General features: G+C 33.9%; 1 protein-coding gene across 2 annotated transcripts in view; it reads right to left on the bottom strand.

Annotated features, from left to right (window-relative positions):
* Window positions 1–514: 514 nt before the first annotated feature.
* Window positions 515–22,861, bottom strand: part of RASA1 (RAS p21 protein activator 1) — a 110,332-nt gene continuing 87,985 nt past the window's right edge. Inside the window, exons 12-25 of one of the 2 annotated variants that reach the window (XM_070465780.1) lie at window positions 20,409–20,496; window positions 18,116–18,193; window positions 16,222–16,379; window positions 15,640–15,716; window positions 14,186–14,358; window positions 13,637–13,796; window positions 12,016–12,158; window positions 10,396–10,511; window positions 9,614–9,700; window positions 6,820–6,887; window positions 5,245–5,333; window positions 3,858–3,935; window positions 2,833–2,967; window positions 515–1,583 (exon numbers count right to left, since the gene is read on the bottom strand). In XM_070465780.1, the coding sequence (XP_070321881.1) occupies window positions 1,500–1,583; window positions 2,833–2,967; window positions 3,858–3,935; window positions 5,245–5,333; window positions 6,820–6,887; window positions 9,614–9,700; window positions 10,396–10,511; window positions 12,016–12,158; window positions 13,637–13,796; window positions 14,186–14,358; window positions 15,640–15,716; window positions 16,222–16,379; window positions 18,116–18,193; window positions 20,409–20,496 (1,534 nt within the window). In that variant the 3' untranslated portion in view covers window positions 515–1,499. Of the gene's footprint in view, window positions 1,584–2,832; window positions 2,968–3,528; window positions 3,627–3,857; window positions 3,936–5,244; window positions 5,334–6,819; window positions 6,888–9,613; window positions 9,701–10,395; window positions 10,512–12,015; window positions 12,159–13,636; window positions 13,797–14,185; window positions 14,359–15,639; window positions 15,717–16,221; window positions 16,380–18,115; window positions 18,194–20,408; window positions 20,497–22,861 lie in introns of those variants that run through there. The other variant, XM_070465781.1, reaches the window with a different exon arrangement.

Here is a 22,861-nt window from a genome sequence, read left to right as displayed (position 1 = left end):
CTTCTAGTATCCTAGAACACCACAGGAGGCCAAATGGCATACCATTGCCTAGCTGAAAAGAAAGGAACACAGGCTATGCTGAGTATTTTGGTATCACTGTTCAACTTGTAAAATTGCAGCTACTTTAGGGCTAGTTACCTCCATACAAGTAACAGCATTTAATATTAATGCTTAAAATACAGGAAGAAATATTGTCGCTGTTAGAATGTAGGCCTTCAGAAAATTTTTACTTATTGTGGGAAATGGCTTTTCTCAATACGTTCTTGTTTAGAACCACCTTCTATGTATGCCTTGTCTCCCCTGGACAATTATGGGAGGGAGAGAATTGTTAACAAATACATAATGAATTAATAAAACCCTTCAAGAGACCCTTAGCCAGGAAAAAAAAAAAAACAAAGCTGAAATTTCATCTTTTCCCTGAGCCTTGCTCTGGTACTAAATTTTGAGCTGCCCCTAAAGGAGGAAGAAAATAATGAAATTAAATGTTTAGCTGTATTTAGACAGAAGTAATCAATTTTAAGATATCCCTTGGTTTTATTTTAACTTAACCCTGTGAATAATTCACAAAAATACACATACAGAAGCAAATAAAACTATACAGTCAAACTAAATATCCAGCAGATACAACAAGTAGTCAGAAGGTCAAAGATGTTTGATAGTTGTTCAGTGGCTGATGAAATTGTTCGCATAATTTAAAAAATCAACTTGGAATTAATGAATATATTCAACGGAAGTATTCTAGGTTTTTTTCTTTTTAACATACAAAAGAAATTGGTCATTTATAAATGGTTGAATGGGTAACATGCATTGATCAGTACACAATGACCAATAATATTTATTGAATTCAAACTATTTACTGTTGTAAACATTAAACAAAAGCATGAGATCTAAATACAGTCTTTGACAATTCCAACAAAATAAGTGGTACGTTTAAAAAATAAAGCTGATGAGCAATAGATTCACTCTATATATTTTCTTTCAACAGTTCCAGCAGAGATAGTACAGTTATTTTAAAAAAGTATACAGCAAGGATTGTTCCTATTGTAATGGCAAATTCTGGAAACTGTAAATACAAATAAAGTCATTGAACAGTCAGACGGTCATATTCCTAATTCAGGAAGAAGTAACAGTAAGAACAGTCTGCAATCCAGTTATACTCAATTGTCAACAGAGAATGCTTTTTCATAGTTCTTTTCTCAAGAAACAGCAAAACTTTGGCAATTGAATGTATTGAAAATATATTTTCAAAGTTCAAGATACAGTCATAACATTGTGTGAAAGGTGATCTGTACACCAAGGCTCAGAGGTTGGTAAAGATAGCTTACAAAGCTGCTGGAGCAGCTACCAGCAGAATCTCGAGTTCTGTTTGCATAGCTCACACATCACTGGAATGTGGAAAGGTGTGCTATTTTTTTGGCAAGAGCAAAGGAGACATTATACTGATGTGATTTACCATTTTGGGCATGCTGAATCCATGCAGAACACTGCGGCGAAGGCTGCTACCTGACGTCGTTAGTTTTTGTGTACTGGTTTTGTTTTTGCTGAAGCAGTTCTGTTATAGCCAGAAGCTTTTTCAGTACATGCTAGACAAGGAAAAACAAAATAATTAGTAAATGAATAAAAGCTCTGTCAAATCCCAGGGATGGGAAACCTGGACTTGAGAAATACCATATGAACTCAAAGGGATTCATAAAATAATATTACCATTCTACTCAAAAAAAGCATACAATTTTAAGTATGTATTAGTCCTTGATTGAATATTTCTGGTCATGTTATTTTGGTTAAGATACAATTTTTTACTCACTAAACACATTTCTGTTGGGCATTCTCATATCTACTTAGGCCTCAATAATCTCTAGGATAGAACATCTTACCAGAAGACAGATTTATCATTATAAATGACACACATCAAGCCCTGTAAGAGCACATGAGGGCAATCCGGCTACAGGCTAATGAATGCTGTAATCATGAAAAGACAACATTGGGCCTAAAATTAAATCATTCAGCTCCTTTATCTTTCTTAGAAAGTCTTAATTGAGCCAAATTCTCCAAAAAAATAATTTTTTTTTTTTTTAAAAAAATATTTAAGGCAAGCCATATAATAAACCCAGCTCCAGTGTAGCAGGAAGGCAATTTACATGCCAAGGGCATGTAAGTAGGTCTATGGCACATATTCTGCCTAAGTTTCTAAAGTGATTGGAACCTAAGTGAATCATGCTATTATCTAAACTGGGAAGAAACAAGAATTGTAGAATCTCAGATTGAGGAGAACTCAGAATCACTGAATTCAATATGTTAATCTCTCCTATAAGGTCCCTGCCAAATGTCGGCCACTGGTGACAGTGTTTAGTTTTTAAGGCCATGTTCCAGAATCTCTGGATCTTGAAATGTTTTTATCAATCTTAAAACACATGCATAATTCTCATGTGTTTGACAGTTTGCAAAGTTACCTGGCCATGCACGAGGTGTGTGTGTGTGAGAGAGAAGCAGACAGAAAAACACTACATCACTACTGACTGAGCGTTAGCTCACTTACCACTTCCATACACGCTACAAAGGGTATAAACACCACCGTTTTTTCAAGTAGAGTTCATATTAACTTAGAAGCAAGGTTTGACATTTTGTGGCATCAAAAATATGTAATCTTAATCTGGGCTCATCATTCTTGTTTGCTGAGATCTTTGTGGATTTTGATTCAGAGTCTTAAAATTTTAATATAATTAATAAAGTAAGACTAATCCAGCTATTTATCAGCTCTCAAAGAATCTTATGCTGATATTGTGCTTACATGTAGAGAAATAGCACTGTTAACAAAGGCTGGCAAAAACCTACCTGTTGTGCACCACGCTCATTACTGAGCGTCCGCAGTTCATCTGAATGGGCCACACAAATCTCATGCAGTGCTGCTAAATCACGGGAAAGGTCAGTTCTAGAATGCTCTGTAGTGTCCGGAAGTTCAGGTACATTCTTTAAGGGAATCATAAAACTGTGTTTAGAAATAACGACTAGTATCTCTTCTGAAAAGATCTTAACTGGTACAATAAATAAAATTTAATACATAATTATCTCTTACAATTCAACTTGATAGATTTTATGACCTCAACATTCACACAAAAATCAGGTTGCATTTTCTTCAATCACAGGACAAAACATCGTGCAGTATTACTGCTATTGTAAGCAAATGGTTTTTCTAATTTCTTTTAAAACTATGGAGGTTTTTTTTTTTTTTTAAGAAAAAAAAATGGAGGGCAAATTATGCAAGCATTAACTCTTTAATATGGATTAAAGGCAACCCAAACTTAAAATTCCTACACTCTTTCAGACTGACTTTAATGATTAAACTGGTATAGTTTGTCCAAACTCATCAGCACATACAAAGGCTACATTACAAGTGTTAATGAGAGCCGTTCAGGTCTATAATTATCTGTGGACTATGCCACAAACACATAACTAATATATAGAAATCAGTGTTAATTATCTTCAGATAAGTTTCATAAAGTAACTTAGTGTCAATACAGTACTACCAACCTGTTATACTGAATACTGATTTTACTTTGTTTCAAGTTCCACTACTTTGTTAAAGCAGCTAAAGCAGCAACAGACTGGCAGAGTGGTGAGGTGGGCAGCTAAGAAGATAATGAAAGACAAGACAGAAACTGAAAAATGACACAAGAAATCCAAAAGCCACAATACTGTATTCTTGGTAAAAACTACTTATCATAAATGATTATAATTATAATCAAATGAAATAATTTGTTTAGGAAGGTAGACAAAAATATGCAGCTTTTGAATTTTTTTTTCAGTTCTGGATAGAAAAGCTTTTAGGTGTCAAAATACTTAAAAAATTATATACATACCCCTAGTTCATCTAAAAACATGATCATGCGATGTTTATTACTTTTGATGAATGGATTGACACCTTCCATGTAAGGCTCCTAAAAATAGAAAAATACAAGTCTAACTATATGGATGAAAAGCATCTGATCTGTAACAAAAACCATACATATAGTAAAGATTCTTATAAATCATATTATCAGTACCAGAACATATTTGTAAGAATTTAATCATAAAATGACTTTTCCTTCTAATATAAGCAAGCAGCTATTCTAAGGAATAGAGGTATATTTTTAATGAGCAAATTCTGGATGAAAACAAAATTCGCATACACAGCCTAGCAGAAACAAACTGTTTATATGGAGGTCATTCAGAAATAATTACTGACTGAGAAACTACTTGGCAAGTACCCAGAGGTGATTAGAATCTAGCAGAGAATATAATGAATTAAAATACAGTATGATAAGGACTACAGTAAAAAATTAGTACTCATAACCTGCCTTGGAATTCAGGTACATTAAAAAGCTAAGTCAGACTACAAACTGCTTCTTTCTACAGTCTTAAACCTATTCTAAAACATGCTGTGTTACAAGTTCAGTATTAACACAAGCTCTTTTAAATTCAGTAAGGTGAGATAAGGACCTAGACATGAAAAATCATATAGTCTAATAAAAGTGATGAACTAAGGAAACACAAAGTAGTATGCCTATCAGATTGTCAAAAATAAACATGTAATAATAGCTGAGTTTTGGCAAGGCTGAGAGGAGCAAAAAGTCTTCTTACTTAGTAATTCTGCTCCAAAGTTCATTTAAAGAAATAACTGGACAAGTTTGAAAGGAATTGTGTGTGTGTGTGTGTTTATCTCTAAGGATATAAGGTACAGTGACAAACTGGAAGTCATCTAAGTATCCAGTAGAAGACTACTTAACATTTACATGATGGCATTAAATAAGGATTAAAAAAAATAATTATGTATTTTCAGATACAACAAGAAGTTTAATAATGACAAAAGCAGGTAATATACTAACAGTCAGTTGTCCTTAGTAGGATCACATATGGGTGCTTTAAAAACTCATCTAAATTTTAATATTACAGAGAATGTTTAGCATGTAATACATAACAAATCAACTGGGGTACATTTTAAAATATGTTAATTGATTTTTATATTTAAAAATGGAAGACTGGTTATTCTGGAAATTATACTGAAAAAAGTTTTCTATACTAGCTAAAACAGTGGTTTTAAAAATTCTGTTATTAAAATCTAAAAACATTAAATATGTGAACATACCAACAAAATCATAAATTATCCTTATGAAATATCCACTGTTTAAAATTTACATATATTTTATGGTTTTACTGTGTTGAGGTTTCACTCAAAAATGACATTTTAATGTATCAAAATGTTTTTACCTTAGCTCCAAATTCCACAAGATTTGCTAAGTTCTGCACAGACTTAGCCACTAATGTCAGTGTTCTTGCAGCAATAGGAGATGGGGAATCTATAAGAGAATTGGGCACAGCTAATGACACCAACTCCAAAGGTACTTCTAGGTAAACCATTATAAATTTAGCACTTTAATATTTCTTTACAGTTAAAAATACTAACATTCTTCCATTCAGAATGCAGTGTTTTTTGGCAAGTGTATGACCTGTATGAATCAAAAGAGCTTGATTTAAAGAAGGGAAACCAAACACACTTATCAGCACTTGTAGTTTGTGAAAAGGCCACTACAAGGCTCAGCAGTTCCCAACTGGCTGATAGTATCACAAAGTACCTCAAACCTCTATCACTGCGAAGCCGGTCACTCCACAGGACCTTGGGGACAGTTCACAGATTGTGAATTTCAACCACCCAGGTTGTCAATTTGCAACATCAACAGTTTCCTGCTCCCAGCCTCCACTCAGTCAAGTAATTCACTTTAAAGCTCAATAACAAAGTCTGGAATCTCTGCTTTATTTTGAGAACAAAAACATATAATTTATTAATTTTTATAAGTTTCTTTAAAGGTTAATCAGGAAATACTGCCCTATATTGACAGTAGGCTGTAAATGAAAAATATTTGTCTATTAATTTTAAGCTCTGAAATGTGATTATTTTATAGTAAAAGCCTACAGGCTGCCTGATTTTAAATTGTATTCTTTTTATCTTAAGCTGCTAAACAATAAATAATATTGCCTAGGGGTTCAGAGTCCAACATTCAGATAAACACATCTCTCCAAAAGAATTCTAAACCCTTAATAGACCCAAAGATTTAACCATTTTAGCAGCAACAAAGTATTTACAGAGATATGATGGCTATAAAGGTAAAATTTAACAAAAATGTTTAATACAGTTTTAAGCTTCAAATTATTAAGACAAATGCTTCAGATTCCTTCTGCTAATAATTGCTTATGATTACATTTATAGTCACAAATATCATTCTTTTCCTTTATTTGAAAAGTCTACTACAACATCAGAAAGTCAGTCCATAATGGGCATATTAGTAATATGCAAAACCGAATCTGGTTTGTTGGAGTTTAAAATTTCAATTATCATCATGTATTTCATGACAAGAAAGCTCTACTGGGAAATCTCAAGGGACTCCTTCGTAAGTACTCGCAGAGCACTACTACAGTTGCAGCTACAGTTTTAAAACCCAGCTTGCCCTGGTGGTGACAAGATTCTATCCTGAGCTAAAAGCACACAGAGAGCTCTTCTTCCCAGCCTGAAAAAGCCAGTACTGCAGACTGGAAGAAGTCCTAAGACTTTGAGACACAGGTGGGGACAGGCTGGAAAATGGGATGTGTCTGCTTACGCCATTTCAGGCTTCAGATAGTAGTGGGAAAAAAGCAAGATGGAAAGAAAAGGTAAAACAGCAAAAACAAGTCAGGTGCTTGTTTATACCAAGTCTTAGAAGAAAATAATTAAAAAATCAGATTTAAAAGAAAAAATGAATAACCTCACTAAAGAGTATGAAACTTTTTTTTAATTTCAAAATTTATTACCTGAGATGATATTAAACATCCGTGGATTCAGGATGGCAGGACAGATAAGTCGAAGAAAAACAAAACCACTGAATGGGAGGGAAATTTTGTTATTTTAGAAAACTAATGTGTTACATTAAAATAATAAAAATTTTAGTAGCTGTAGAGCTATGAACTTTGAACTAATGTAGGGTTGACCAAATATACAACTTTATGAAAATAATAAAACTATTTTAAGAACATATGTATATATTCTGCTTCTTAAACATACGTACTTACCTCATTTAGAATTTTAGGTTTACTTTGGGAAGATTTAAGTTATATCTAAAATTCACTGTTTATCTCAGGCCAACAGTGCATTTTATACTTACTTTGAGGAAGGAGTGTCCTTAGGAACACTAGGAATTTCTAAAATATTGTAGGAATACAAGTAAACCTTTTTAATAGATACATAGTTCTGTAAAGGTCTTAAAATTGACGTTCTCTCACTTCTCTCTACTCTTTCTTAGAACAGACTACTATAAACCAAGTCCGTTATACTGACTTTGTTCACTTATTATTATGAAAAAATTTAAGTATCCATTGTACTAGGCGAAAAGTGACTTCTTAATAAATGACAAACATAATGTTGAAAAGCCTTTAAGGCAATGGGGGAAAAGACCAGGCTTTCTAAAGTTAAAAAAAATTCTCAGATTACAAAATATTAATAGCAAAACAAAACTTACTATAAATGCACATTTAACAACAGTTGTCATATGATTTTACTTGCTAATCAAGTGTATATTGCTAGTCCGCCCCCTTCGGTTACTGGTATAGTCCTCATTTAGATAATATTTCTCTAACTTACTCTTAAAGAGGGATCCACACTCATAACTGACCTCTCACCTGCCCTTGGAAAGACAAGCATTATTTCCAAGTTGATAAAATTCTTTTTATAAATTAAAATAATTGACACAGTCTCTTTTCTCTATTATAGTGAATAACCCAACTTCTCAGCATTCACCTCCCAACAATGTTGTTTGCTAATTTTGGGAAATCTTGGAATATGTTGATTCTCAGACAGCATATTAAATCTTCAGATGTCTTTTAATTTATGAGGAAATCTGCCTAAGTTTTACTTGAAGATTTTGCTGTCTTTCCCTTTGAAACTGAAATATAACCTGACCACACTAAGTCATACAAGAAGTTCAGTGTGCAGATCTACTTTCTGTGAGTTCTTAAAGGTAACTTTAAATATAAGAGGCGTACTAGGTATCTACATGTATATTTAAAAACTTAACTAGGGGCAGAAGTCACCACCTAGGCCATGCCCCTTAAAATACCCTGTCATATCAAACCACATAGCAGAACTTCCAGCTGTTTGCTTAACAAACATACTTATATGAAACTTACAGACCAGTTTTCATTTGTATCACACACAACTGTGCTGAAACATATGCTTGTAATTCTTTTCTATTCCTCTCAATCTCTACTAAAGCCAAAAAATGTAAAATTGACAATTCTTAGATATTTGTCATATCATTAGTAATCAAGAGATTTTATCTGTAAAATGAGATATCTCTACAAATATAGTTTGGGGACAGGATTAATGCACATTTTCAAAACTAACTCTGTGATACTGGTGTCTTCAGCAGTTGCCCAGTTGTGTGTTGGTTTTTTTTTAATGGTCTGTAACATGATGGGCAGCATAGATCCTATATGATAAATTTTATTATCATTAGACTGCTGAATTCTCTGATGCTTTTGCAATAATTTTCCTACAGTCTTGAATAGGTTGTGGTGTGCTTAATAAAACCTTTCAGATGTTAAGGATTTTAGACTGGGTCTTAAGACATTTTGCCTTTGGTTCTGCCTCGGCCACTATCTATCTATATGACCTTAAGCAAATTCAGCATCTACAGATCTCCTTCCTCATTGCAGAAGTTACAATAATACCAAAGTCATCCTACATAAGCTACAAAATGCTATGACTTGACAGAGCAATTCCTTCTAATTACTGCACAACTAACACACTGAGACAGCTTCAGAACTACAGACTCTGGCAGGAGACGAGCACCAAGACACAGAGAGTTACAAACCAATTCATCAATATCCGTGTGGTTCAATTATTGCTTTTCCTAGAGACACATCAACTCATTGTAGTCTGCCCCCTCCCTCCTCTTCTGTTTCCTTTTCTATGTATGTATACACACATAATGGGCTTCCCCGGTGGCGCTGCAGTAGACTCTGCCTCCCAATGCAGGAGACTCAGTTAGATCTTGGGCCAGGAAGATCCCCTGGAGAAGGAAATGGCAACCCACTCCAGTATTCTTGCCTGGAGAATCCTATGGAGAGCAGCCTGGCAGGCTACAGTCCGTGGGTTTGCAAAAAGTTGGACATGATTCAGTGACTAAACAACAACAATACACATATATGCATGAATGTATATGTGTGTATATGAAGGGTACTATATGACATTAGCTACATATTTTTGTTGGTTATATAACTTTTAACCTCATTCTATATGGTTTAAAAACAAACAAAAAAAGACCTTCCCAAATAGTTGACTATCAGTGACTGTTCAGGTTTTTAGAAAATGCAAAATGGTAGCTAGCTAAGTATTTCATAGTAACTTAAAAAAAAAAAACAACAGTAAGTTAAAGTTTAGGAGCTATCTGAATTTAGAAAATATTCAACAGAGCCTGACATAAAATTCAAAGAAAAAGGTCTTTAATTGTATACTATATACTGTTAGTCTTCACATTTCCACACTTATCCACTTGACTATTGATGCAGGCTATTAAAATGATTTAACAAATCAATTAATAAGCCTTACCTAACAACTCTTGTTCTCATGGTGGTATTTGTAGGCCACTTGTGCTGAACAGATTTCTGTAAACACCCATAAATATACCTCAGTGTCCTGCCAAAATAACACAATCATCTTAATACAGAAAGCAAGTGAAAATACTGATCTCATTGCAGTCTAAAGTTCATGACATTTTTAAATGCAACTAGCCTTTTTCCCAAAAAAACATACTCTGCTACAAGTAATGATATTTAGCAAAGGATAAGGGAAACTTAGATTTTTGTCAATTCATTTAGCCAACTCTTTATATCTACTATGGAGGAAATCCTACCATTTTCAAACTACTTCTATATTAATGAAAAGAATGAAAAGATACTACAATGGAGGCAGATTTTAATGTAAGTTAACTTCTGCCTGAATAAGTCAATTCACTAACACTGGAAGCCACTAAGCAGATACCGAGTAATTATCCTGTGTACATACTGAGGAAGATATTAAACTATAGATGGGAGAGGTACATATGTTTCATGATCTCAAACCTGAGACTGTAAGCTTCTATTCATTCCTCAAGTTACTAGATAAACCAGACATACTGGCTGTATAAAAACATGATTTATTTTAATGCAAATATTTCACTTTGGTTTCTTCAAGTCACTTTTTCCTTAAACACAATTCATCGTGTAAAGATTAAAAACTCTACTTTCTTCAAAGTATAACATCAGGATAGTGAAAAAGCTTACACGTTTTTAGAAATACAGATTTTAAAAAGGCAATATACAATCTTATCAAATTAAAATTTCACCACTTACGGTGGAAGTATTTCTGAAGCCATGAATATTTTCTCCACAAGCTCTGAAAGTATGTTCAATAGGTGTGCTAAATTAGTGTTCACATCTTCATTTTTTTCTAACTTTGATGGACTTAACTGAGAGAAGGAATAAATCAATATAAACGCATCTTGGCAATAATAAATGCAAATGAATCAAGGTAATCAAACAGTTGTTTGCAAAGTTCTCTATTTTTCCATTCAATCTGTATTAGTCTTTTGGTGTTGGTGGTGGGGCTAAATGGGAATTTCAAGTAGTTTATCTCTATGGAACTCTTAATGGGTTTATTACTGTTAATTCCCAACTACTCAACTGAAGAGCAAGCAATGATTATTCAACAATTTTCAGCTGCCTTGGGGTTAATACTAATCAATAAAATTTTCTTTTATTCATTTAGCACATTTTACCATAGACTTTACAGGCACACAAAACTGTATTAGACTTTATTTTAAACATAATACTCCCAACTACAACACAAAAACCCCATTTAAGTGGCCACATATTCATAGATATATTGGAGTATTTAATTGGGAAGAAAGATCACCGTATATAATTATAAAACCTATCTTAATTCTAAATTTATGTGAGGAAAAAATTAATTAAAATAGAAAAGTTTTTATGAATAAGACTTTTTAAATGACTGATAAAATACCAGATGCCTCAGTGGCAGCATCATGAACTTTCCAGTAACTTTTGATATGTAAGAATTCTTGTCTAGAATCAATGGAGTAGATGTATCTATGGGAATCTAAATACCTTAGCCTGGATTCAACATCCAGAGACTTTCTGCAGACTTGCTGCATTTCTGTATCCTTTATACTTATGCTAACTATGGTGTTAACCCCAGGTCTGCAATACTATATTATCAATTTGTTCTCTTTGAGTTAATAAGTAAAAATTGACAATTTAATGCAGAATGAACATCTCGACTGATCCCAGTGTACATTATCAAAGCAATTCCTTTATTCTGTATCAGATCTAAAAAATATTATCCTTCTGTAGTTGCTCTACCTTCAAAATAAAATGATAAAATAGTCACATAAATAAGATTCTACTCTCTTTCTTAATGGTTTGTTATGAGTTTACGTTACCGACCCTGGGATCAAACCCAGGTCTCCTGCACTGCAGGCAGATTCTTTACCATCTGAGCCACCAGGGGAGCCTGAAGCCTTTAATAATTAATCCTAAAAGGATGTTTTTATTTGCTTGTAAGGGGATACCTCTGATGCTCCTACTACCCTGCTCCCTGCCACCCAAAAAAAAAAAAAAAACCCTAAGGACAAACCTAGATATTATTTAGAACTTACACAACAGAAATCTCTTAACAAAAACTTCAGTTTATGTTATGGACACTTTTGAAAGTAGTATATACTTTATAACAAAAGTACTTTCATGTATTTCTGGCACAATTTGAAGTTTTTAATCCCCAAATAAAGTATATCTTCTTGAAGTCTGTTTTGCATAGCATTTTTCTAATTGTATTACAAAAGGTATAACTGCTCTGATGGAACAGTTTTAGACAGCTAATACAGTTTCCTTAAAGTTAGCTATAAAGTATTACCTATTAAAATATGCTCTTTCATGAAATACAACATTACTCACCTCACAAGACTGCTTGCTTTCCATTATCTTTAAGATAGAGTCTTTCAAAGCGTGATGAACAAATTGTGTAGCAGTGGCTTTCATATACTGCTCCATCAAGGTGCTCGCAAGTGTTGTGGCTCGAAATAGGGTAGTGGCTTCATCTACATAGATATTTAATATTAAAAAATTATTTGTAAAGGATTGTACTATTGTGAATCAAATTGGAAATTAATTGTTTTCCTTAACCAATTATAGCCATTTAAGCATATTTATCTGCATGCAGCATTACTGAATATAATGATGTCCTGTATTTCTATAAACTTAACTCTTCAAAAGACTTCTATTACTTCATAAGATCATAAACAGAAGGGATTCACACTGCCATGTTCATATAAACACACAGAGGCTTCCGACAGTTATATGGCTTGTCACTAGGACTAAAGAGCCAGATAGTGACAAAACTAGGACCAGAATCCACTTGCTTTCCACTGGGCCCACACTGGAAAATATGAGTTGACTCCAAACAAGCATGTAACACAATCCCAGCATAGACTGACAGTAGTCTAACACAGCCATTAATAACTTTTAATAGAATTCCAGAAAACACAAATACTGAAAGAAAGTAATCTCAGGATAAAATATGTACTGCCACCTTACATTTTTGTATTTTCTAGGAGGAGGAGGAAATAGTTCTAGATTCTACAGTTTATTAATACCTGGGGAACATAGAAGCAAGTATTGTGTGAGTCAAAGTGCTGGTTGGAAATGAGTTATTCTGACCTATTTACAGGTGGTTACAAAGTACAATGTGTCCAGTTGCCTAGAAACTACCTATCTATATAGATGCTAGAAATAAAATACAGCTGACATCCAACTTTTGTGCAGTGAATTTATAAGCAAAAAAAAAGAGATCATAGTAAGCATACCAAACTATTCTTAATAATTAGACGCACTATGAATCAATGATTTGGACATGGAAGTCACTCTTATTGCTTCTAATACTAATTTGCCATGACAGAAACCTGTATTAAATATAAGTAACCCTCTGCTTCCTAAATTAGCCAGCATAAGAATCAGAACTGACACTCCCAACTAATTTTTTAATGAAGGAAAAAGCGAGTAACTTCCTTTGTAAGATGATTTAATTATTTAATGTTTTAAGATAAAGTCCATATATATTCTTGATTATAAAAGAAAGCTAAGCGCCGAAGAATTGATGCTTTGATGCTTTTGAACTGTGGTGTTGGAGAAGACTCTTCAGAATTCCTTGGACTGCAAGGAGATCCAACCAGTCCATCCTGAAGGAGATCAGTCCTGAATATTCATGGAAAGGACTGATGCTGAAGCTGAAACTCCAATAGTTTGGCCACTTTTGTGAAGAACTGACTCATTGGAAAAGACCCTGATGCTGGGAAAGATGGAAGACAGGAGGAGAAGGGGATGACAGAGGATGAGATGACTGGATGGCATCACCGACTCAATGGACATGAGTCTGAGTAAACTCCGGAGTTGGTGATGGACAGGGAGGCCTGGTGTGCTGCAGTCCATGGTGTTGCAAGGAACTGGACACGACTGAGCGACTGAACTGAATCATTAACCCAGTTTTTAAAAGTATCACACCAACACATCCATACTATACCTTCCATGCTTATTTCTCTGTCATTTAGTGTACATAACAATAATGATTCAAGCTTTTCATGAAGAAAAATCTTCAGTAGAATGCTAGCCAGTAGTGTTCGGTCCTGTCCGCATACATGTGATAAAGCGTAGACTACGTGAAGCTCCTTTTGCAGTATAAGCTATAAAAGACATCGAGAAAGGTTGTTGAAAGTATACAACATTGGTCATTCTCAGATGAACAGAAAATATGTTCTTCTATGGGCTTCCCAGGTGGCACCAGTGGTAATGAACCCACCTGCCAATGCAGGAGACATGAGAGAGATGGGCTCGATACATTCTCAATTTAGGAATATGTCCTATTGAATACATGTATTAAAAACAGAATGAGATTGTAGCCTTTATATTCATAGAATTAATACGAGTGTCATACTGCCGCAGGGCTTTTCAATCTTCTGTCACTGTGCCACTAAACTATGAAATTACTACATTTAACTCAACGGACCTTTCATTAAAAGTTAACTATTTCTATTAATGATTTTAAAAATAGTCTGGTAAATAACTTAAATACCTCTTTAAATTCGCTGTACTCTTCTTCTGGCATGATCTTTTCCATAGAATACCGTGCTCGGACACGCAGGGACCCTGGTTCAATGCCTTTCAAGGGTATGTGGGAGCTGAGCAGAAACCACTCGTCTGTGGCGTGCCCCTTCTGTAACCGGCTCAACTGGCAGCGCATAAACACTTCGACAGAAAAACATCAAATGATTATTGTCTCAAAAGATGACACTAATTAGTCCCACAGATTTTCCTAATGTTATGTCTTCTCTATAGTGTTAAATGCTTTTCATTAAAGGACTTTTAAGTAATATCACAAATTTGACACTTAATGCTTACTTCATTCATTTACTGAATGCCTACTATGTGCCAGGCTCTCTGACAGGCAAGGATGTGGAGTACAGACATGATTAAGACATGGTCTCTGACATGCATGAGGTCCCTGTGTCGCCAACGAGGCAAGAAGCCAATGATGGTGCCTGTGGTAAGTGCTATAAAGTTGTTAATGCTAGTGAAGTCCTGGGAAATAATTCGTAACTCAGCCTGTGAAGTTTTAAACATCCACGTTAAGCTGACTTGTAACAGGATCTGGAGGTGTATCTAAATAGAAAGGTAGAGAGAAAAAGGCAGTGTGCACACAGTCTGAACACAAAGTATGATGGATGGTTTTTAAATCCATGGATAATTTAAGAGCTATAAGAAGGCTGGCGCAGCTGGAAAGAAGGATATACAGAAGATTAAGAATGAGGAGTAGGTCAGGAAAGGGTTCTGTATCATTACTAGGGGGTTAGATTTTCTTAATGGGAACCACTAAAAAATGTTAACCATTTAGAACAGTATAGAAATTACAGAGTATAGCAAAAAATTCAGGCTTTGATTCTGTTAACATATATCACTTTTTTTTTCTTCCCAAGCCTGATTTTTAAAAAGATATTTAAGGATTAACCTAATTCACTCTGGCGTGAATTGCTAAATCCCACTGCCACCTGTTTCAGAAACAGGCTGGGAAAAGTGTGCTGCAGAGAAGAAGGACTGGCTACTAGAAGTGAACAGTGTTTTAAAGAAAAAAATTTAATAGAGTGCTTTTTTTTAATGTACATGCAAAGGACAGGAGAGTAAGAGAAACCTCAAAAGTAGGAAGAAGGGGTAAGGAAGCATCACAGAGAGATGACCACTGTCACTGTTTTCTTTTTCTTGTTATTCACTGGGTGAGGAGGGTGAACAGACACTACTTTAATCTTGAGGGCTTAAGATTACAGCATATACAATTTAGCCATTTTGGTCTTTATCTTTTTTTGACACATTCTTTCCCAACAATTAATACTTTCATATGTACAAAAAGCAATCTCAAGTTATACTACTTACATACCTTTATAATTTCCATTTTAGACTCTACTTCATTAAGAATTTCCAAAGTATATAAAACACACTTTTTTACTTTAGAAAGAAATTTCTGAATTAACTTACAGATATCAGGATCTTTGCTTTTCTTCGTTTTATTACTAAGAGTTATTTCAAATCTGTTGATGTCAGGAGGAAGATCACTGAAGAAGCACACGGGGAGAAAAAGAATTAAGAAAATGTCCTGGCATCAAACTATCTAATTCCTTTGTCTCTAGTATCGAATAAGCTCCCTATTTATTTTTGCTACTAACCCAATTCAAAGTGGTAGATTTAAAACTAAATTCAAAACAGGTTTATCATTTGGTACACAAGAATACAGACAAACAAATTACACTTTGCCTACCATCCTTAACTTCCCCAAGTAAATTGTGGAAACCCTCATAAATATTTTGTATGTGTACGTTAGTAAATGCTTTTGGATTTGTCACTATGAATAACTAGGTGAAAAACCACAGACACAGCACTTTACTAACAAAAGTGAACAGATAAGACAGAAAACAAATATAGGTACTATTAAAATGCCTGAGACTGGCACCTTGTGACTGGTTTAGATACAGAGTTAAAAGGAAAAAAAAAAAAAAAAGGGGAAAGAAAATGCATTATGGGAGAAGAAAACCATCTCATGTAAGAGAAAATAAGACTTACTCAAAGACAAACTCTTCTGACCACACAGGGTTTTGCCCTTCCCTTGCGTGAGTTTTTGCTACCTGGACGCTATTCAGGTAGATGTTACAATATGGATTAGTAAAATGTTTTACTGGGAGTTTATGGGCTTCTTCAATATGTAAAACAAGACTGCTGACCTAAAGAAAACACAAAAAGTATTACCCCAGATTTCAAAAAGTATGCATTAGGTTTCAAAGGCAATTATAAAAACCCAAAGTAGTGACTTATCCCCCTTTTTTTCAGGAAACATGACTTTCAGTTATGTTTTCCTTTTTAAGTGACACAGAATACAACATTCAGGCATTCAGCAAATTCTCACTTAAAAAATAAATATAATTGTATTTTATAAGTTATTATTCCAATTATAGTCCTACAAAAATAATGAAATACACCTTTTTCACTATAAAACGATGATTCAGAGGAAATTTGAGAAGAGGATTCTTTATTAATTTAAGTAAATAACTGTTACCACCCAAAGCAAAATCTAACATACTATATAATGCTCCTCTGGAAGATTTTATTTCTATATAGAGTTCCACAGCTAGAAAATATTTTAAAAATACTGATTCTACCTTCTCATTTTACACAAAAGGATACAGATTCAAAGAAGCCATTTTTCAGTTTTGATGCCAAAATTTAGATTCTGATTCCAAATTTCTAATATCAGGTCCTCTCTCCCTCTTGCCACCTACTATTTGTATAGCCTTGCACAAGTTAATTTCTATGAGCCTCTGCTTCCTCAGATGTAATATTAGGATAAAGTCTACACTGCAAGTTGTTGTAAAGATTAGAAATGATATGTATAAAAGCACAAGTGGAAAAGCTGGGACATAAATGTCCCTGGGGAGATTATCAGACTTCTGGCTACAGGGAACATAACAGAATCATCTGAAAATAACCATTCATTCACTTATTGGTTAAACTGACCTAGCTTACTGGAAATTCCCATAAGTATTAAATAAAACAAGAGCTACTTTAGTCAATAAAGTACTATGCTTTTCTCAAAACTCCAAGAATGTTAAATTTACTTTTTTTCAATTATCTGGGGATAACTAGAAGAGTAAAGCAAAGAAATGGAGGCTATACAGTTCTTTACATACCTAGAAGAAAAAAGAGAAAGCCTAGCTTTACTCTCCATAAATGAACATGTAGGACATGTTCAGGTTTCAAAAAACATAGGATACTACCTGCAAGTTAAATAGGTTTCAAAGGCAATTACTGTAAAAAACACTAAAGTTACCAGGATTAGTACTTTCAGTCAGATGATTTTTTCAATGAGCACTTTTAGTTCTTTTTTGACACAGGCCAAAATAATTTTTTTAATGAAAAGAGTAATAGTGCCAAACAGAATAGTTTCTGTTGTCATTGACTTGGCATTGGAACTTTAAGTAGAAGAAAAACATCTTTGGTATGGTATGTATTCAACAGATGGCATTTGGGACTAAGTACCCTATACAAGGCAGTGAAGAATCTGCCTGCAATGAAGGAGATGCGGGTTCAATCCCTGGGTCAGGAAGACCTCCTGGAGAAGAAAATGGCAACCACTCCAGTATTCTTGCCTGGGAAATCTCATGGACAGAAAGCCTGGTGGGCTACAGTCCATGGGGTCATAAGAGTCAGACACAACTTAGCAACTAAACAGCAACCCAGCAAGGATATAAGAATATTCTTCATAAAGAAATTACTATTTCTCCTGCTGCTGAAGCCAAGTGGGAGCATGGCTTTAAAATGCCTGAAAAAGATTAACCTCTTAAGAAATCTGGAGTATTTGAAATGTTGCCCAAATAGTTCAGAGAAATAAAGAGCAAAGTGATTAAGCTAAACACAATCACTAATCTGTGACAATCACAAATCAAAGAAAATAAAATTTCACCTGACGCAGGCGTTTATTAGATGTCCCTGGACTACTTTTCCTTAAGTTGCAAAATGCCTGCAGACCTTTCATCCAATCCTACGAAAAAGAATAACAGCATTTCAAAGAAATATACTATATAGTAGTTTATGCAGTTTCCAGTCATCAATTTGGGTTCTTCCTCAAAATTCAATAGTTCTTTCCTTCTCTACACTCAAGAGTATCCCACACTTTAAATATATCTGTGCTCCAACAAAGTAAAAGAGTGACCAAAACAGTTATAATAATTCTGCAAAATACTGACTGTATTATTGCAGAATCTCTAATAATCCTAAGTGTCAATGAGGGATTGTTTAGTAGCCAAAAAATAAATATACATGTAGCTAAGCAGTTAAACTTGAGGCACCCTACGGCAGAATTTAACTTGATACATTTTGTGAAAGGAATGCTGACTGCAAAACCAACTGATAATGTGATGACTGATTTGATGACTAGTTTTCTAATCTTTACCTTAGACCATGAAATGTATAAGGGGATCTGGGTGATTTATAAGCCTTTCAAATATTAATGTTAGATATAAAATACTGCAGCCTAATATTAAAACTAAGTTACAGATATATTCTCAAATGTTTAATACCCTACTATGCTGGAGAAAAGAGAATAATTTTAGGTTATAAATATTTGGCATACATGTTTCTAGTAAGCTCTGTACTATTGCTTCACTCAGTTATGTCTTCAATGTGTTGGCTACTTCAGTGAATCTGAATTCTGTCAATGTTTAGAGTATGTCTTTTAATGGGCAAATTTAAGACTAAATCAATTACCATAGCTTTCATAAAGAGAAGATAATAACCAGAGATCCTACAGGTCACCAAAGTAACAAAAATTTGGAATACCGTGGCATTTTTGGACTTTAAGGGGTACATGAAAACATGAAATATGGAAAGAGTATAGATAAATAATAAGGTGTTCTATTTATACATTATGTGAGACACCCAAAACATAATGGAATGTCATCAAGGTGTGTAACACATCTCCAGAAAGAGAGAACATGATAAAATAACTGAAAGACAGGATACTCAAGCTTAAATTTCTTTCCTAACTCAATTTCTAATGATTAAAAAAAAAGTCAAAGTTACCAAAATATTATGAGCACTATTTTTGCAGATTAGGGATAAATACCCATGTTCAAACAGTAAAGAATCTGCCTGCAATGCAGGAGACCTGGGTTTAATCCCTGCATTGGGAAGATCCCCTGGAGAAGGTAATGAATACTCACCCCAGTATTGTCCTGGAGAACCCCATGGACAGAGGGGCCTGGGGGGCTACAGTCCATGGGGTCACAAAGAGTCAGACTAATACTTTCACTTTTTTCACCCATGAAAGAAGGTTTTATGTGTATTACAAGCTAATAATGAGTATTCAATTGTGCTATTTTTTCCGTGACATGAAAAATGATATGCAATTATGAGCCATAAAACACAATGGCTCATTCATCAAGTTTATTCTACAGTCAAACATATCTTCATAATTTATGAATCAGGAGCCCAAGCCAGGATCCAGAGTTTTAAGAGCATCTGTCTCATATCCAGAATTGGCAAATTATCTTCTTTTTTCAGTGAAAGTCACGTTCTTTCACCTCTAAACTACTTTCAGGTTCCTTCCATAGTGTATTAGCAGAAGAAAATACAGTCATATATCTACAAAATACCACTGAACACCCCAGAAATATTGTGGTTCAGAGAAATCAATGTATTTTTAAAAGATCTTTAAAAACATTTCTTCACATTACTTAAAATTTAATGAAAGTTTTAATAAAAGCACTGCACCTGTATCAATGGCTAATACTGAAAGAAAACATTATATCTAGACTTAGAAGAAAAATAGAAAAATTCCTCAAATTTTTCCTTGTGATGACTGAATTTCTATTTTCAGATACAGAGTTCAACCAGTGAAGAACAGCCAACGTTTATTAGCAAAACCAACTGACTTACCTTTTTGAGTATACTGAGAATACCTACAACCTTTCTTCAGAGAAGATTTTAAATGAGCATTCTCAATTGAGTCAAACATCATAAGAGTATTTTAAGGTCAATTTAAAATGGAATTTTCCCAATAACCCTTCACTGTGGTTTTTTTTTTTGCATTTCTTTCAAAAATTTTTTTATACATGAAAGTTCTTATTGCTAAAAATAAAAGATGATTAGAGTCCAGGCACCTTTTTTATTACCTTAAGTGCAATAGTTTTCTATTCTAGTTAAGAAAATATGGACTGAATAAAGGTTTATAGTAGTTGAAAAAACATTTAACTTACCTCTGCCTGTTCTGGAGTTTCTCCTGCAAAGTAGAAGATGTAATGTTCTTCACTAAAGTGCTGAACCACTATCTGGAAACAGTTTGGCCTTTAAAATAAAAATAAAAAGTTAGTAGGAAGTTCAACAAAATGTACTGATTACAGCACTTATATCAACTTTAGAAAAAAAATATAATTATGTAATTTATACAAAATTAACAATTCATTTAGAGAGATAATCCATTGTACTAGATTACTAAAAAGAATATGTCAGCTGCATATATTTTAGAAAGCTTTCTATCTGTAATACTGAAATCTATCGAAGTTTAAAAACGTTTCAAAGTACTATGTAAATTATTTTAAAATAGAAAAGTTACAAGAAAATTGAAAACCTAAAACAAAATTGAAGCAGAAGTGCTAGAAGTGCATGGAGCTCATCTAAAGCCTAAAACAAACAAAATGTTACTAAACTTGCAGCTTAAGGATGATACAGAATATACATTTCTACGTACTGTGGCTATCTCTCAGTAGATTATGGGTGATTTTAATTTTCTGCTTTATAACTTTATTTAAAAAATTTTTTAACAACTGGCCATTTTTCATGTTAAATGGAAACATCAACAAGCTTATTTTGTGGCTCAAATGACCTAATAGTAGTGTACAATAAATATTAGTTCTTATCTTCCTATAAGTATGTACTGTACTACATATAATTCACTTGACAAGTAAATACAATATTGGTAGTTTACATATTTTTTGAAGATGTGTTGTTTTTCCAATTAGATTTGAAAATTTAAAAGGGCCTTCAAACCTTTGAAATTCAATAAGTGTTATTTGTATTTCTTGCTTTAACCAAAGATATATCTTAGACCTTGGTGTTAGAAGGTCATAGCAAAATACCCAGAGTACAAGCTTAACATATGGATTAGAGATAAAAAACCATGTCTTCAATGCTTTAAGAATACCATAAAACAGTGGAATATGTCAATTGAAAACTTCTGATTCTGAAAGTGGTTTGCACCAGATTAACCCTCCTGGATGGATAAAATATAAACCAAACAAAACACAACTGTATGAAGTCACTGGAGAACAAAGAGGTGGCTAAGACTTGAGGGAACAAGATATAATGAAGTGAGAATGACATTCTCCACAACTGTTCTTTTCAAGGTGATTGCCAGTTCCTAAACTGTTTAGGGCAGGAAGCTGAGGTGATAAGCAGAAAGCATCTAAGAGGCTAAAAAGCTAAGCGAGCACATTCAGAGTTTCACAGAATTGGGAGAGACAAACGAGTTCCGGGCCTTTAAATGAGGAGGCTTTCTGTTGAGACCCCGGAAGGGCTACGCCTTCAGAATTGAGAGCGAGTCAGAGAGAAAACAGCCTTCACCAGTCCTTCCAGTTGATCCCTAGGCAGATCGCTATGAACTACCCCTACTCTAACTCATCCGGCAGAAGAACAGTCCTCTCTGGAGGCAATAACATTATGTATAGCTTCTACAGTTCGTCACATACTATGTCCACTTCAGTCAAACATACGTTGACATTAGAGGAATCAGGATCGAATGACTGAAAAGCTGAAAGAAAAACAAATGAGAAGGACCTACAAATCACACAGATGTTGAGGACAGATACAACTTTTAAATATTTTAATAGTAATTAAAAGGCTTTGAAAAAGATAATAGAAAAGAGAATTTTGTTACATAACTAGAAATATAAAAGACAACTCAAGTGGAAATTATAAAGCAGCAAATGTAATAAAATTAAGACCTCAACAAGTGCATTTTACTACAGAAGAATAGTGAATTGAAAGACAAATCAAAGAAAATATCCAACCTGAGGCACAGAAAGGAAAAAAATTACGAAAAGCATAGAGGAAACGGTTTCACAGACACATGGGACATAGTAAAAGGTATATAACATGTAATATGAATTCCAAAAGATTAAAGTGAATGTGGTAGTAGGACTGTTTAAAAAGATACTAACAAAGAATTTTTCAAAACTGACAAGAGACATCAGGTCTTAAGAATAAAGAAGCTCTACAAATATGATAAATTTTTAAAAATATTTTTTACAGTAGGCACATATTGATTTAACTTTTGAAAATCTAAGATAAGGAAAGATCTCAAAGCTTCCAGAGAAAGATGAAATAAGTATACACATTGAAGGAAAAAAAAATATCCATAATCTCTAAGAGAAACAATTAGAATGACAAAATGTTGGAAAGCAGAGACTCTTTACAAGGCTGAAAGAAAATAATCACCAAGCCTAAAATGTAATATCCATCAGAAACATCCCTCTTAAATAGATAAAGCAATAAATACTGCCACAAGAAAAGATTCAGCCTAAGAAAAGGTAAAGGTGCAAAACTCCCATGTAAATATTCAGTACAGCAGTAACTCTGTATGACTGAAATGTCTTTCAACTTATGCTTCTGAAACAGTTAATATTTAAAGTAAAGCAGTATTAAGAGTCAGACG

This window comes from Odocoileus virginianus, chromosome 3 (assembly GCF_023699985.2).
Source record: "Odocoileus virginianus isolate 20LAN1187 ecotype Illinois chromosome 3, Ovbor_1.2, whole genome shotgun sequence".
Classification (NCBI taxonomy): domain Eukaryota; kingdom Metazoa; phylum Chordata; class Mammalia; order Artiodactyla; family Cervidae; genus Odocoileus; species Odocoileus virginianus.
Note: the sequence above shows the minus strand (reverse complement) of the source record. Positions and strands in the feature narration are given on the sequence as shown.